Source organism: Trachypithecus francoisi, unplaced genomic scaffold (genome assembly GCF_009764315.1).
Source record: "Trachypithecus francoisi isolate TF-2019V2 unplaced genomic scaffold, Tfra_2.0 Lachesis_group20, whole genome shotgun sequence".
Taxonomy (NCBI): Eukaryota; Metazoa; Chordata; class Mammalia; order Primates; family Cercopithecidae; genus Trachypithecus; species Trachypithecus francoisi.
Window position 1 is genome coordinate 51,669,418 of NW_022681466.1, and position 17,517 is coordinate 51,686,934.

The window sequence follows — 17,517 nt, forward strand, 5'->3', positions numbered from 1 at the left end:
ATGGTGCAATCCCGGCTCACTACAACCTCCGCCTCCTGGGTTCAAGCAATTTTCCTTCCTCAGCCTCCCGAGTAGCGGGTATTACAAGCATGTGCCACCACCACACCCAGCTAATTTTTGTGTTGAGGTGAGGTTTCACCATGTTGGCCAGGCTGGTCTCGAACTCCTGACCTCAGGTGATCCGCCCTCCTCGGCCTCCCAAAGTGCTGGGATTACAGGAGTGAGCCACCATGCCCGGCCTTCTTTTATTTATTTTATTTATTTATTTGAGACAGGGTTTCACTTTGTCACCCAGGCTGTAGCGCAGTGTAGATCATAGCTCACTTTAGCTTCAACCTCCTGGGCTTCAGGGATCCTCCAGCTTTAGCCTTCCAAATATTTAGGACTACAAGTGTGTGCCACCATGCCCAGCTCATTTTTAATTTCTTGTAGAGATGGGGTCTCACTGTGTTGCCCAAGCTGGTCTTAAACTCCTGGGCTCAAGCAGTCTTCCTGCCTCAGCCTCCCAAAGTGCTGGGATTACAGGCATGAGCCACCACACCCAGCCTTATAGCTTTTTTTCTGACAGCAAAAGTTTTGTTCTCTTTTATCAGATATTGGCAATATAATATCCTACGACAGCAAAAAATATGCTCAAACTAATTAAAACTATTTAAAAGTAAGAGTGATAAATAGCAACAGCATGACAAAATATTAATTTAAATGTTATAAAAGTAAAATAATGTAGACAAATCATACTGCTTAAAAATGAGTTTTAAAATCATAAAATTGGCTGGGCACAGTGGCTCACATCTGTAACCCCAGCACTTTGGAAGGCTGAGGAGGGTGGATCACTTGAGGCCAGGAGTTGGAGACCATCCTAGCCAACATAGCAAAATACTTTCTCTACTAAAAATAAGAAAAATTAGCTGGGTGTGATGGTGCATGCCTGTAATTCCAACTACTTCAGAAGCTGAAGCACAGGAATCGCTTGAACCCAGGAGGTGGAGGTTGCAGTGAACCAAGATCGTGCCACTGTATTCCAGCCTGGGCAGCAGAGTGAGACACTGCCTCAAAAAAAAAATAAATAAATAAAAGGTCATAAAACCATTCTGCCATCAGCAAGAGTTTTTATTGAACTTATATTTAAACATTGAGGCATAATTACCTGAAAATGAATTAGAAGTTTTAAAAAGCATTAAAGTGTCTTAAAAATAAAATATTAAATTGCATACACAAACACGTTGTAAGACCAGTATCCCACAGTGTAATTTTTAGTGAATTTTTGACAAACTATCAGAAAAGTTCTTAGGGCCATAAAAAAGTTGTTAAATCTACCCTTAATTAAATAATAATTATCATATATGAAATAGTAAGTATAAATATTAACTTTTGATTAGTTTGTTGTTTAGCTCTTTTTGAAAATCAAAGTGTTTTTTTCCATAAAAATTTTATTAAAAGGTATGTACAAAGACTTGAATAAACTATTCTGCCAGTGAAATTTGAGAAACCCCTCACAACAAAGCTAGTCAATCAAGAATGAGAACAAATAGAGGCCAAGCATGGTGGCTCATGCCTGTAATCCCAGCACTTTGGGAGGCTGAGGTGGGTGGATCACCTGAGGTCAGCAGTTCAAGACCAGCCTGGCCAACATGACGAAACCCCATCTTTACTAAAAATACAAAAATTAGCTGGGCGTGGTGGCGCATGCCTGTTGTCCCACCTACTCAGGAGGCTGAGACAGGAGAATTGCTTGAACCCAGGAGGTGGAGGTTGCAGTGAGCTGAGATCGCACCATTGCACTCTAGCCTGGGTGACACAGCAAGACTCTGTCTCAAAAAAAAAAAAAGAACAAATAGAAAGTATGGTTGGGGACTAATGTCTGGTTTGTGGAGTAAATAGAAAGCAGGAGAGTATGACAGTGTTTGAGGTTGTCAAAAGTTGAAGAATACCACCTAAAATAGTTGGCTCTAAACCACAAATGGACTTTTTTATTGGGGGAAACTGCCCCCGATAATTTGACGTGGATTCTTTTCTATTTCTTTAAGTGTCGGCCAGTCTGAGAAATAAAGGGAAAGAGTACAAAAGAGAGAAATTTTAAAGCTGGGTGTCTGGGGGAGGCATCACATGTCAGCAGGTTCCGTGATGCCCCCTAAGCTGCAAAACGAGCAAGTTTTTATTAGTGATTTTCAAAAGGGGAGGGAGTGTACAAATAGGGTGTGGGTCACAGAGATCACATGCTTTAAGAGCAACAAAAGATCAAAGGCAGGAGGTCAGGGTGCGATCACAAGGTCAGGGCGAAACTAGAATCACTAATGAACTTCTGTGTCCCACTGTGTACTCATTGTCATTGATAAACATTTTAACAGGGTTCAAGAGCAGAGAACCGGTCTGACTAGAATTTGCCAGGCTGGAATTTCTTCATCCTAGCAAGCCAGGGGTGCTGCAGGAGACTAGGGCATGTTTCATCCCTATCTACATCTGCATAAAGGCAGACACTCCCAGAGAGGCCATTTCAGAGGCCTTCCCTGGGAGTGTATTCCTTTCCCAGGGCTGTTAATTATTAATATTCCTTACTGGGGAAAGAATTCAGCGATACTGCTCTTACCTGTTTTCAGTAATAAGAGAAATATGGCTCTGTCCTGCCCAGCCTACAGGCAGCCAGACTTTAAGGTTATCTCCCTTGTTCCTTGAAAATTGCTGTTATCCTGTTTTTAAGGTGCCTAGATTTGATATTGTTCAAACACACATGCTCTGTAAACAATTTGTGCAGTTAACACAATCATCACAAGGTCCTGAGGCAACATTCATCCTCAGCTTATGAAGATGGTGGGATTGAGAGATTAAAGTAAAGACAGGCATAGGAAATCACAAAAGTATTGGTTGGGGAAGTGATAAATGTCCATGAAATCTTCACAATTTATGTTCTTCTGCCAGGGCTTCAGTCAGTCCCTCCGTTAGAGGTCCCTGACTTCCTGACTTCCTGCAACACTTTTTTTTTTTTTTTTTTGAGACAGTCTTGCTCTGTCACCTAGAGTAGAGTGTAGTGACACAATCTTGGCTCACTGCAACCTCTGCCTCCTGGAATCAAGCAATCCTCCCACCTCAGCGTCACAAGTGACTGGGACTACAGGTGCATACCATCATGCCTGGCTAATTTTTGTATTTTTTTGGTAGAGACAGTGTTTTGCTATATTGCCCAGACTGGTCTCGAACTCCTGAGCTCAAGCAATTCTCTCACCTTGGCCTCCCAAAGTGCTGAGATTATAGGCATGAGCCACTGTGCCCAGCTGAATGGACTTTTTTAACAGGAAAGTTTCAGTGAATTTGCTACTTTAGTTTTTGCTAAACCAGCCTCCCTTAACCCTGCCTTCTTCTCACTAGAAAACAAGTCAGTGTGAAAGCAATTAAAACTATATATTCATTATCCATCTATTTATTACTTTTATTGTTCTGTTTAGTGAGATTGCTCCAGCTTAGAAAAGGAATTACTTGATTTTTCTCTTTTTTACCCCAGACATGGAGCCCAAACGTGCAACCAAGAATGCTACACGAACAAAGGATACTTCTGAAGATTTATCACAGGAGGCCGTAGTAGAGAAACTTATGGAGAATGGTCTGTGGGATTCCAGAGTGGAAGGGTTGTGGAAATGGAATGATAGGATATTGAGATTACAAAATAATCAGGAGAATCATTTGAGTCAAAGAATAATTCCACTCAAGAAGACTCCCACTAGTCAAAGAGGCTTTAGATTTGAATCTATTCTTATTCCAGAACCAGGCATTGCCACTGAAGGGCTTCACAGCAGATGCCAGACACAAGAGGAAAATTTCACAGAGAATTTAAATTTGATTACAGATTCCCGTTTGGGGAAGATAATTTGCAAGGAGATGAAAGGCAGCAAAGCCATAAGGCAGACTTCAGAACTTACTTTGGGGAAAAAATCCAATAATAAGGAAAAACCCTACAAATGTGGTACATGCGAAAAGGCCTTTCGTTATAGGTCATTGCTCATTCAACATCAAAGAACTCATACTAAAGAAAAACCTTATGAATGTAATGAATGTGGGAAAACATTCAGCCAGCCTTCATATCTCAGTCAGCACAAAAAAATCCACACTGGAGAAAAACCCTATAAATGTAATGAATGTGGAAAGGCCTTCATTGCTTCCTCATCACTTATGGTACATCAGAGAATTCACACTAAAGAGAAACCTTATCAGTGTAATGTGTGTGGGAAGTCTTTTAGTCAGTGTGCCCGTCTTAATCAGCACCAGAGAATTCAAACTGGAGAGAAACCCTATAAATGTAATGAATGCGGGAAAGCTTTTAGTGATAAATCAAAACTTGCAAGACATCAGGAAACTCACAATGGTGAGAAACCCTACAAATGTGATGATTGTGGGAAAGCCTTTAGGAACAAGTCATATCTTAGTGTACATCAGAAGACCCACACTGAAGAGAAACCGTATCAGTGCAATGAGTGTGGGAAGTCTTTTAAGAACACCACAATTTTTAATGTGCATCAGAGGATTCATACTGGAGAGAAACCTTTTAGATGTAATGAATGTGGAAAAGCCTATAGAAGTAATTCAAGCCTTGTCGTACATATAAGAACTCACACTGGGGAAAAACCCTATGAATGCAATGAATGTGGGAAAGCATTCAACCGCATTGCAAATTTCACAGAACATCAGCGAATTCACACAGGAGAAAAGCCCTATAAATGTAATGAATGTGGGAAAGCATTCATTAATTATTCATGCCTTACTGTACACCACAGAATGCATACAGGAGAGAAACCTTATAAATGTAATGAATGTGGAAAGGCCTTCATGCGTTCTTCTTCTCTAATTATACATCAGCGTATTCATACTGAAGAGAAACCTTACCTGTGCAATGAATGTGGGGAGTCTTTCAGAATAAAATCACACTTAACTGTACATCAGAGAATTCACACTGGAGAGAAACCATATAAATGTACTGACTGCGAGAGGGCCTTCACCAAAATGGTAAATCTCAAGGAGCATCAGAAAATTCATACTGGAGTGAAACCCTATAAATGTTATGACTGTGGAAAGTCCTTTAGGACTAAATCATACCTTATTGTACATCAGAGGACCCATACTGGGGAAAAACCATATAAATGTAATGAATGTGAGAAAGCCTTCACTAATACATCACAGCTTACTGTGCACCAACGAAGGCATACTGGAGAGAAGCCCTATAAATGTAATGAATGTGGAAAGGTTTTCACAAGTAACTCAGGCTTTAATACACATCAAAGAACACATACTGGAGAGAACCTTTTAGATGTAATGAATGTGGAAAAGCCTATAGAAGTAATTCAAGCCTTGTCGTACATATAAGAACTCACACTGGGGAAAAACCTATGAATGCAATGAATGTGGGAAAGCATTCAACCGCATTGCAAATTTCACAGAACATCAGCGAATTCACACAGGAGAAAAGCCCTATAAATGTAATGAATGTGGGAAAGCATTCATTAATTATTCATGCCTTACTGTACACCACAGAATGCATACAGGAGAGAAACCTTATAAATGTAATGAATGTGGAAAGGCCTTCATGCGTTCTTCTTCTCTAATTATACATCAGCGTATTCATACTGAAGAGAAACCTTACCTGTGCAATGAATGTGGGGAGTCTTTCAGAATAAAATCACACTTAACTGTACATCAGAGAATTCACACTGGAGAGAAACCATATAAATGTACTGACTGCGAGAGGGCCTTCACCAAAATGGTAAATCTCAAGGAGCATCAGAAAATTCATACTGGAGTGAAACCCTATAAATGTTATGACTGTGGAAAGTCCTTTAGGACTAAATCATACCTTATTGTACATCAGAGGACCCATACTGGGGAAAAACCATATAAATGTAATGAATGTGAGAAAGCCTTCACTAATACATCACAGCTTACTGTGCACCAACGAAGGCATACTGGAGAGAAGCCCTATAAATGTAATGAATGTGGAAAGGTTTTCACAAGTAACTCAGGCTTTAATACACATCAAAGAACACATACTGGAGAGAAACCATTTAAATGTAATGACTGTGGGAAAGCATTTAGCCAGATGGTACATGTCACAGAACATCAGAAAATCCATAGTGGAGAGAAGCCCTATAAGTGTGATGTCTGTGGAAAAGCCTTCAGGAGGGGTTCTTACCTTACAGTGCATTGGAGAACACACACTGGAGAAAAACCCTACACCTGTAAGGAATGTGGAAAGGGTTGTATTACTCTATCACAGCTAACCCTACATCAGAGAATTCATACTGGGGAGAGGCCCTATAAATGTGAAGAATGTGGAAAAGCCTTCAGAACTAACTCAGACTTTACTGTACACTTGAGGATGCATACTGGAGAAAAACCCTATAAATGTAATGAATGTGGAAAAGCCTTCAGGAGTAGTTCAAGCCTTGCTGTACATCAAAGAATACATCAGAGAGAAAGTCAATTAATATAAAGAACAATAAGTCATTCACCTAGATGTCAACTCCACAAGATGAATCTTATAAACTATATTTTATGAATATAGGAAAATCTTCATTAGGAATTCATCAGAAAGTATATAGAGAAACTATAAACAATTATGTGGGAAATCATTTAATAATATTAAATCCTAGAAGTTATAAGGAAACTCTCACTAGACGAAAATAATGAACAAATGAAAGCCTTCATCCAGATTTCATACTTTACTCATTTAACAAATTATCATTAGTTAATTGCCTATATATGTATTCGCCTATTTTTCTATTCATTTATCTGTTTTATAAACCTGGAGGTGCTTTTTCTATATTTTAGATATTAATCCTTTGTCATTATGTAGCAGATGTTTTTCTTAATCTAGCATTTGTCTTTACACTTTATAGTAATGGCACAACATTTTTATAGGAAAATATATCATTTCTTTTTTAGATTTTTTATTTACTCATTTTACTTAAAAGAGATCTCCTTAATCCCAGGTTATACATAGTATCCTAAATTTGTTTTTAAGATTTTTATGATTTTATTTTTTACACTTAAGTCTTTAATTCCTCTGGACTGGATGGTTCTTCATAGGAGAGCAACTGTAGGTGATCATTATCCTATGAAAAGATTTTGAACCTCAAAAGCACTCAGGGAAATACAAATTGAAATACTCAGTGAGATGAAACTTTCCCTTCATGGATTTGGCAGAAATTAAGAGATCTTTTGCTATTGGGGTTTGGGAAACCATGTACTATTACCTAAAGGTTATATAACATACTTCCACCAGCAGTCCAACAATATATATTGAAGAGTTTAAAACATACATACTCTTAGACCCAGCAGTCTCACTTTTGGGATCTGTCTCATAGAAATAAAAGCAGCATCAATGCATAAGAATATAAATAAATATGTTTGTTGAAGTATTGTTTGTAGAGGGGGGCAAAGCCCCAACTGCAAACAAATGAATGCCTATTAATAGGGAAATGGTTAGATAAATTGTGACATATCCTCATTATGGAACAGTGTGAGAGTAATTTTAAAAATGAACTATATCTATACTAGCTGATTTCACTGTATTTCCACAATGTATTGATAAATAATTGCTTTATAACAAATGTCTATATACAATATATCATTTTTGTTAAAATAATCACACCCATTTATTTTGTATTTATGTGTGTGTGGTTAGATGCACATGGAGACAGGTATGGAAGAATATACACCAGGCTGTTAATATTGATTACCTTGAGGGGAGTGAGAAAAGGAGAAGTAGCAATAAGGGGAGGGGAGACTATAAAAACAGAAAAATGTAAATGCTGCTATGGTATAAAACTATATATGTAATATTATGTATTTATGTGAACTTATGAGAGAGATGAATGAAAGGATGGTCTCCAAAAAATTTATGATGGTTATTTCTGTTTTAGTGGAGTATCAGATTTTTTTGTTTGTTTTTTACTTTCTTTTCTGTGTTCTTAAGTTAATTTTTTTCTTTGCAATGAATCTGTAATATTTACATAAAAAGGAAAAATCTTTTTGTTGTGCATTTTATTTATTGGACACCTTCAATGTGCCAGGACCTACCCTCAGTGCTGGATATACAATGAAGGGGAGAGGTGCTCATGCATCTGAGAGCATGGAAGTTGGTTCTGATGTTACTTAAATTCCAAAACAAGTTACTTAGCACCTTATTCCTACCACCCACTGAGTTTCCTTTGTAGGAGGTGATAGAAATTCCAGATAGATAAAAAATGTGTCCAAGAATATCTGGAACTTCTGTCCAGGCTGTAGACCAGAAGACCACAAGCCTCAGAAAGAAGTTCCACTTTCAACATGCCACCAAAGAAAAGGTCATAATGGCAACAGCAGGTGTCTTTATGGAAGAGGCTATGTAAAGCCTTTGAACTTTTCATGATGAAGTGTAGAGAGAGAAAATAGCCAATAACTGCCAAGTCTGTAAATGAGGGCTTGGAAGTTCTGGGAACACTATGAAATACTTCTGCTAGGAGGGGCCTAGGGTAACAATGGGAACGCAGAAGCTGTGTGCCTAATACCAGAAAGCCCTGACAGACCAAAGACCTGACATCCAAAAAGAACAAGGCATGATGAGTTACACTTCAGGGAGGCTAAGAAAATCAAATACCTATTTCACGATGCCAGGGTAAATATGTATTTAACATCGGGAAGGAGGTAAAGGATGAATGATGTGAATTATCTTCCATCATGAATGAACAGTTTGACATTCTGGTTAAAATGACCTTTTTTGATTGAGGTTTAATAGTGAAACCTATTGACTATTACTAAGAGACCGGTCCTCATTGAGGATAGTTAATGTGCCACTTTCTGAGTGAAAGGTTTGAGAGTCAGACCTTTAAGAAGCTCTGCTGTCTGTTGGTCCCTCCATTCTGCCTCCAAATCCTCACTACATCTAAACCCTTCCTCCCATTCCTGCCTTAGAGGGAAGCGCTTCAAGAAGAGGAACATGGTCAGCAAGTTCAAATGACAAAAGAACTGAAAAGTATCCATTGGGTAAGGGGCTGGGGATGACCCACACCAACCTGACGAGAGCAGTTTCAGTGGCAGCCTGAGCTCCCAGGGCCTGGCTCTTGTGCATGCTGCTATTCCATTATGGCTTTAATTTGCACTTCCTCAGTGGATAATGTTGTTGAGCCCCCCTTTTGAAATGTGTTGGCTTTTTAAATATCTTCTTTGAGAAGTACCTCAAGACTTTTGCCATTTTTTAGTGGGAACTGATATTTGCTCATTTGTAGGATTCTTTATATATTCTGGAGATGGATTTTTTTTAGATGTTTGTATTACAAATATCTCATCTGCAGCTTACCTTTTCACTCTCCAAATGATGTCCTTTGATGAACAGAAGTTCTAAATTTTGATAAAGAATAACTTTTCTTTTGATTAGTGCTTTTTTGCCCAGTTTAAGAAATATTTTCCTAACTCAATGTCATAAAGATATTTTTCTACATTCTCTTCCACATATCTACTATTTAATGCGTATGATCCATCTGAAATTAATATTTATGTGTGGTATGGAGTAGAGGTCAAAATATTTTTCATACAAATAAGGAATTTGTTCAACATCATTTATTGAAAAGGCCATCTTTCCCTCTTTTCCTTGTTTTGCAGTTGAACATTTATGATAAATCCAATGATCATGCATGTTAGGGTCTTTTGGACTATACTCTGTTTCATTGCTCTGTGCGTTTATTATTGTAACAATACCAAGTATTTTAAATGAAAACTGATAGTACAGTTGACCTTTGAACAATTCGGGGATTAGGGGAACTGAGCCCTCACACAATCAAGTATCATTGTACAACTTTTGACCTCAAAAAATTAACTGCTAATAACCTACATTTGACTAGGAGCCTTACCAATAACATAAACAGTCAATTAACACATTTTGTATATGTATTATGTACTGTATTCTTATGTAAGCTAGAGAAAAAATAATAAAATCCTAAGGAAGAGAAAATAATATTTACTATTCGTTAGGTAGAAGTGGATCATCGTCAAGATCTTTATCCTCATTGTCTTCACGTTGAGCAGGCTAAGGTGGAGGAAGAAGAGGAGGGGTTGGTCTTGCTGTCTCAGGTGGCAGAGGTAGAAGTAAACCCATGTATAAGTGGTCCCACACAGTTAAAACCTGTGCTCACGGGTCAACTGTATGTGTTCTAATTTTGTTCTTGTTCAAAATTGTCACTATTTTAGGTCCTTGGCATTTTCATATACATTGTTGAATGATTTTTTTTTTCAGCTGCCCCATACCAAAAAGCTAGGATTTTGTTGGCATTACATCAGATACATAGATTAATTCTGGAAAAATGAATGTATGAACATGAATACTGAGACATTTATGAGTATTCCAAAACATTTCATTTATATAGATACTTTAAACATTTGGGGGGTTTGTCTTTTGTTTTTGTTTTTGATTTTTGAGATGGAGGCTTGCTTTGTCACCCAGGCTGGAGTGCAGTGGCACAATCTCGGCTCACTGCAACCTCAGACTCCCGAGTAGCTAGGAATCCAGGTGCCTGCCACCACGCCTGGCTAATTTTTTGTATTTTTTTTTTAGTAGAGATAGGATTTCCCCATGTTGGCTAGGCTGGTCTTGAACTCCTGACTTCAAGTGATTCACCCGCCTCCGGAACTGACCTCAAAATTTCACCAATTTTTATATTTTTGCAATGTTTTGCAATTTTTTCAATTATAGAAGTTACTGTATTTTTTCAATTGTAGAAGTTTTGTTAGATTAGTACTATATATTTGATGTTGATGCTATAAATGCTATTATTTTAATTTCATTTTCTGATTGTTGCCACAATATAGGTATACGGTATATCATATACATATATATCATATATATATGATATATATGGAATAGATTTTTAAAGTTGATCTTATATCCAGTGACCTTGCTAAATTCACTTATTTATAATTGTTCATTCTTTTTGACATTCTGTGTACACAGTATGTCATCTGTGGTAAAGTCAGTTTTACATCATTCTTTATAATCTTTATACCACTTTTTTCTTGCTTTATTGCACTGGTTAGGACCTCCAGAAATAGGATTTGTAGACATCCTTGCCTTTTTCCCAGAATCTAAAGGAAAACAAAATATTTTACCATTTCGTATGACTTGAAGTGTAAATTTTAGATAGTCTCTATCACTCAAATTACTTTTCTGAGGTTTGTTATCAGGATGGGTGTAGAATTTCATCAAATACATTTTTTGCCACTGTTGAGATGCTTATAGTTTTTCATTCTGTTCATGTGTTTAAATTATGTGGTTTGATTTTAAACATTTAAAAATTGTCATAAAATACACATAAAATTTATAATCCTAGCCATTATTATCTGTGCAGTTCAGTGCTATTAAGTCATATTGTGCAACTATCCATCTCCAGAATCTGTTTCATCTTAGAAAGCTGAAACTGAATACCCATTAAACAATGACTCTCCATTCCCCACTTCACCCCCTAAACCCTGGAAACCACCATCCGACTTTCTGTCTCTATGAATTTGACTGCTCTAGATACCTCGTATAAGTAAAATCATACAGTATTTGTCCTTTGGTAACTGGCTTATTTCCCTTAGCATAATGTCCTCAAGATTCATCTATATAAATTGACTTTTAGCTATTAAAGCAATTTGCATTCCTGGAATAGATTTAATTTGGTCATTGTGGGTAGTATTTTTAATATGTTATTGAATTAAATTTGTCAAAATTTTGTATAGGATTTTGTGTCTATGTCCATATTGTCTTCTGTGTTTTCTTTCTTGTAATAACCTTGTTTGACTTTATATCAGAATTATGGACTCATAACATGAGTTGAGAATTCCGTTTATTTTGCTTTTGGTTTTTTGTTTGTTTTTGGTCCTCTGGAAGAGTGTGGGTAAGATGTGTAAGATTGGTATTATTGGTTTTGGTGTTATTTGCTATAATTTTGTGTGTAAAAATTACCAGAGTAGCACCTGGGAAAATTTTTGTTGGAAAAATTTTAACTATGTATTCAATGATTTGATAGACATAGGATTAATCAGATTTTTTATCTCGTGTACATTTTGGTAAATACTTTTTTTTTTTTTTTTTTTTTTGAGGCGGAGTCTTGCTCTATCGCCCAGGCTGGAGTGCAGTGGCCAGATCTCCGCTCACTGCAAGCTCCGCCTCCCGGGTTTTACGCCATTCTCCTGCCTCAGGGACTACAGGCGCCCGCCACCTCGCCCGGCTAGTTTTTTGTATTTTTTAGTAGAGACGGGGGTTTCACTGTGTTAGCCAGGATGGTCTCGATCTCCTGACCTCGTGATCCGCCCGTCTCGGCCTCCCAAAGTGCTGAGATTACAGGCTTGAGCCACCGCGCCCGGCCGGTAAATTCTTTTAAAAATTATGTCCATATAATTTCACCAAAATATCTAATTTTGTTTATAATATCTGTTCTGTTTTTAATATCTTTAGGATCTAAAGTGATGTTCCCTTCTTCAGTTCTGGTGTTGGTAATTTATGTACTCTCTTTTTGTTTTCTTAATTAGGTTTTCGAGGACTTAACATTTAATTTTTAAAAAAAAAAACCCACCTACTTTTATAGAGCTAATTTCTTTTTTACTAATTTGTGCTCCTTTATTTTCTTCTATGTATTTTATTTGGGTGTGAGTTACTGGTTTTTTTTTTTCTAGCTTCTTGGAATGAAATCTTAGATAAGCCATGTTCAACAATTCTTTTTTGCTAATATTTGTGTTTAACACTATACATTTCTTTAAAGTACATATTTAGCTGTATCAAATAGATTTTTATTACCTTTATTGAGACATAAATTATATATAACAATTTGTACCCAATTTAACTTTACATTTTGATAAGTTTTGGCAAACTTATACACCTATATAGCCACCACCACAATCAAACAACATTTTCATCAACCCCAAAATTTCCTGTATTCTTTCCCAGACAATGCTTCCCACCTCTGACTCCAAGAAACTATAAATCTACTTTTTGTCAGTATAGATTAGAATTATCTTTTCTAGACTTTCATATAAATGGAATGATACAGCATACTCTCCTGTGTCTGCCTTCTTTCAGCGTCAAGTTTTGAGATCCGTTAATTTGGTGTGTGTTAGTATTTCATTCTCTTATTGCGGAGTAGCATACCTTTATATTAATATATGACCACAGTTGATTAACTCACTCCATGATGGGCAGTTGTTTCCAGTTTAGGTTTATGATGAATGAATCTGCTACGAACAGTCATATGCAACTTTTTGTGTAGACATATTTTTTTCATTTATATTGCATCAATTTCTAGGTTTGGAGTTGCTAGTTCATAAGATAAATATATGTAAAACTTTATAAGAAACTGCCAGTTGTTTTCCAAAGAATTTGTACCATTTTACAACCCACTAACAATGTATGATTGTTTCAGGTACTTTCAGCCTTGCCAACTGAATTGTCAGGTTTTGTTGTTGTTGTTGTTGTTGTTTGAGACCGAGTCTCGCTCTTTCGCCCAGGCTGGAGTGGAGTGCAGTGGCGAGATCTTGGCTCACTGCAACCTCTGCCTCCCGGGTTCAAGCAATTCTTCTGCCTCAGCCTCCCAAGTAGCTGGGACTACAGGTGTGCGCCACCACACCCTGCTAATTGTTTGTATTTTTAGTAGAGATGGGGTTTCACCATGTTAGCCAGGATGGTCTCGATCTCCTGACCTCATGATCCGCCCACCTTGAGTTCCCAAAAAGTGCTGAGATTACAGGTGTGAGCCACCAAGCCCGACCAGGTTTTTTTTTGTTTTGTAACTTTTCTAATATATGTAGCAGTGATTCAAGGTGATTTTGCTTTGCATTTCCCTGACGATTGTGTTGAACATTTTTCATGTGCTTAGTGGCCTTTATGTCTCTCCATTGTGAAGTATCTGTTTAAATATTTTGCTCATTTTAAGAATTAGGTTATTGGTCTTGTTATTAAGTTGTAATGCTCTTTATTTAGATACAAGTCCTTTATTATAAATATATACTGTGAATATCTTCTCTCAGTCTTTAGCTTCCTTTTAAATTTTCCTAGTGGTGTCTTTTGAAGAGCAGATGTTTTGGATTTGGATGGATATCAATTTGTCATTTCTTTTTTTTTTTTTTTTGTTACACATTTTTGGTTCTATTTAAGCAACCTTTACCTACCCTAGGATCCTGAAGTTTTTTCTCCTGTTTTCTTTTGGAAATTGTATGGATTTGTATTTTATGTTTAGTCCTACATGCAATTTTGAGTTAATTTTTCTGTCCATGGATTATGTTGTATTTTATTCAGTTAAAAATATTTTCTAATCTTCATTGTCATTTCTACCTTGACCCTTGACTATTTAGAAGTATGTTAATTGGTTGTAAAGCATTTGTGGATTTTCTATTTATCTATTATAGATATTTAGTTTAATTCCAATGTAACCAAAGAACACACTATATTATTTATTATTATTATTATTATTATTTTGAGACAGAGTCTCACTCTGTCGCCCAGGCTGCAGTGCAGTGGCACAATCTCAGCTCACGGCAACCTCTGCTACCAAGGTTCAAGTGATTCTTGTGTCTCAGCCTCTGGATAGCTGGGATTACGGGCGTGTGCCACCATGACCAGCTAATTTTTTTGTATTTTTAGTAGAGATAGGGTTTCACCATGTTGGTCAGGCTGGTCTCGAACTCCTGACCTCAAGTGATCCACATGCCTCGGCCTCCCAATGTGCTGGGATTACAGGTGATCAGCTGCCATGCCCAGCTTCACACTATATTATTTTAATCCTTAGAAGTTTGTTGAGACTTATTTTATGACCCAGCCTCTGGTATATTTTGGTTAATACTCCATATTCACTTGAAAATAATACGAAAGTACGAATTTTCACTTGAAAATTCTGCAATCAGATGTTAATATTCTATAAATATTAATTAAATCAAGCAGGTTAATAGTTTTCTTCAAATCTTCCATATTCCTAGTGATTTTTTTTTTCTTTGAGACGGAGTTTCGCTCTTGTTGTCCAGGCTGGAGTGCAATGGTGCGATCTCGGTTCACTGCAATCTCTGCCTCCCAGGTTCAAGGAATTCTCCTGCCTTAGCCTCCCGAGTAGCTGGGAGGTGCATCCCACCACACCCAGCTAATTTTTTGTATTTTTAGTAGAGATGGGGTTTCACTGTGTTAGCCAGGATAGTCTCCATCTCCTGACCTCGTGATCCACCTGCCTTGGCCTCCCAACGTGCTGGGAATACAGGCATGAACCACTGTGCCCGCCCAGTTTTTAAAATAAATATTTTTAATTTTTCCCATTTTAATTTCAAGTACAGTACATATCAATAGATATAACCTATATTTAAAAAGCTCTTTGGGTTCCTCAATAATTTTTAAAAGTGTAAAGCAGGCCGGGCATGGTGGCTCACGCCTGTAATCCCAGCACTTTGGGAGGCTGAGGTGGGCGGATCACCCGAGGTCAGAAGTTCAAGACCAGTCTGACCAACATGGAGAAACCCCGCCTCTACTAAAAATACAAAATTAGCCAGGCATGGTGGCACATGCCTGTAATCCCAGCTACTTGGGAGGCTGAGGCAGAAGAATCACTTGAACCCAGGAGGCAGAGGTTGCAGTGAGCTAAGATCGTGGCATTGCACTCCAGCCTGGGCAACAAGAGCAAAGCTCCGCCTCAAAAAAAAAAAAAAAAAGTGTAAAGCAGTCCTGAGACTGAAATGCTTGAAAATAATCGCTCTTTAAATTCCCTATGAATCTTTGACTCATTGGAACACTCTTGAAATTAATATTTTGCCATTTCAAAGCAATGAAAAAAACTAAGTTTAATTTCATTTACTCCTTGCCTTTTGTTCCATTGTTGTCATAGATCTTTATTTCTATATTTATTTTAAACTCTCAAAGATATTATTACTATTATTGTTTTTGAGGAATGTCTGCTTATATGTACTCACATATTTAGCTATTCTCGTGCTCTTAATTCTTTCCTGAAGCTCCTTGTTTCAGTTTCTGTCATTTTCCTTCCGCCTGATTAACTCTTCTGGCATTTTATCATAGTCTTCCAGTGGATTCTGTCAGCTTTTCAGATATATATTACATTCATTTAGGAGCATAATTTCTCTTGAAATAGAGTTCTAGGCCGCCATTTGGGGTTTTGTTTTTGTTTTTGTTTTTTTCTTTTTTTTTTTGTTTGTTTGTTTGTTTGTTTGTTTGTTTTGAGACGGAGTCTCGCTCTGTCGCCCAAGCTGGAGTGCAGTGGCGTAATCTCGGCTCAATGCAAGCTCCGCCTCCTGGGTTCACGCCGTTCTCCTGCCTCAGCCTCCCAGTAGCTGGGACTACAGGCGCCCACCACTACACTCGGCTAATTTTTTGTGTTTTTAGCAGAGACGGGGTTTCAACCGTGTTAGCCAGGATCGTCTCAATCTCCTGACCTCGTGATCCGCCCGCCTCAGCCTCCCAAAGTGCTGGGATTACAGGCGTGAGCCACCGCGCTCGGCTGGTTTTTTTTTTTTAGCATCTAAAATAAAATGACGTCCCATTGTCTTCAGTTTCCAGAGTTTCTACTAAAAAGGCTGTTGCGAATTGTGAGTCCCATTGTTTTCTTTTTCTCTAGCTGCTTGTCAGATTTTCTCTTTGCTGTTAGCTGTCATAGGTTTTACTGCAATGTGCCTGGGTGTGCAGGAGTTTGCTTTTGAATCATACTGAGGGTTTGTAGAGCTTTTTGCGATTGTGTTATGATGTCTTTCATCAGGGTGGGGAAATTCTCACCCGGGTTTCTTCAAATATTGCTTTACCTCGTTTTCTCTCTCTCTAATTTTAGGTTTCCAGTTATAGATAGCTTAGGACTTTTCATCATGTTTCAGATGGCTCTTACAGTTTTCTGTATCTCCCATTCTTATCTATCTGTGCATCAACCTGGGTACTTTCCACTTACCTGTATTTCTGTTATTATCTTGTTTTTAATCTATTAAAACCATATTTTTAATTATTCATTTTAATCAGATGTTTTATTTATGGAATCTTAGTATTCTTTTTATATGGATTCTATTTACTTGCTAAAATTCTTCATTCTTTTTTCTTTTTGAATATATTATTTATTTTAAATAATATTTATTTTAAAATCCTTGGGTGTTAACTGCAATAAATGAATTGCTTCTGGGTATGTTGCTATCTGGCCAGTTGATTATTTTTTTTCCCCTGCATGACTTCTAATATTTCATTTGATGACAAACATTATAGTTGAAAAAATTATAGATATCCCTGACTTATCTTCCTCTAAATAGAGCTAAGTCTTATTTTAGCAGACAGCTAAAATACCAGTAGATCACGCTGATCAACTACAGATGGTCCCCAACTAATAATGGTTTGACTCACAATTTTGCAAACTCACGATGTTTTATTGGGGTACTAAATGTATTTTTGACTTATTTTCGACTTAAGGAGGGTTTATTGGAATATAACTGCATTGTAAGTCGAAGGACATCGTGCCTTTACATGGTTGTGTTCCTGATAAGCAGCATCCGCGGCCTGGGAAC

General features: G+C 37.4%; 1 protein-coding gene across 1 annotated transcript in view; it reads left to right on the forward strand.

Moving 5' to 3' along the window:
- ZNF624 (zinc finger protein 624) overlaps positions 1 to 8,014 on the forward strand; it is a 52,509-nt gene extending 44,495 nt beyond the window's left edge. The window contains exons 6-7 of the mRNA XM_033181741.1: positions 3,497 to 5,229; positions 5,984 to 8,014. Coding sequence (XP_033037632.1) covers positions 3,497 to 5,229; positions 5,984 to 6,472 — 2,222 coding nt within the window. The 3' untranslated portion in view covers positions 6,473 to 8,014. The remainder of the gene's footprint in view (positions 1 to 3,496; positions 5,230 to 5,983) is intronic.
- Positions 8,015 to 17,517: the final 9,503 nt, after the last annotated feature.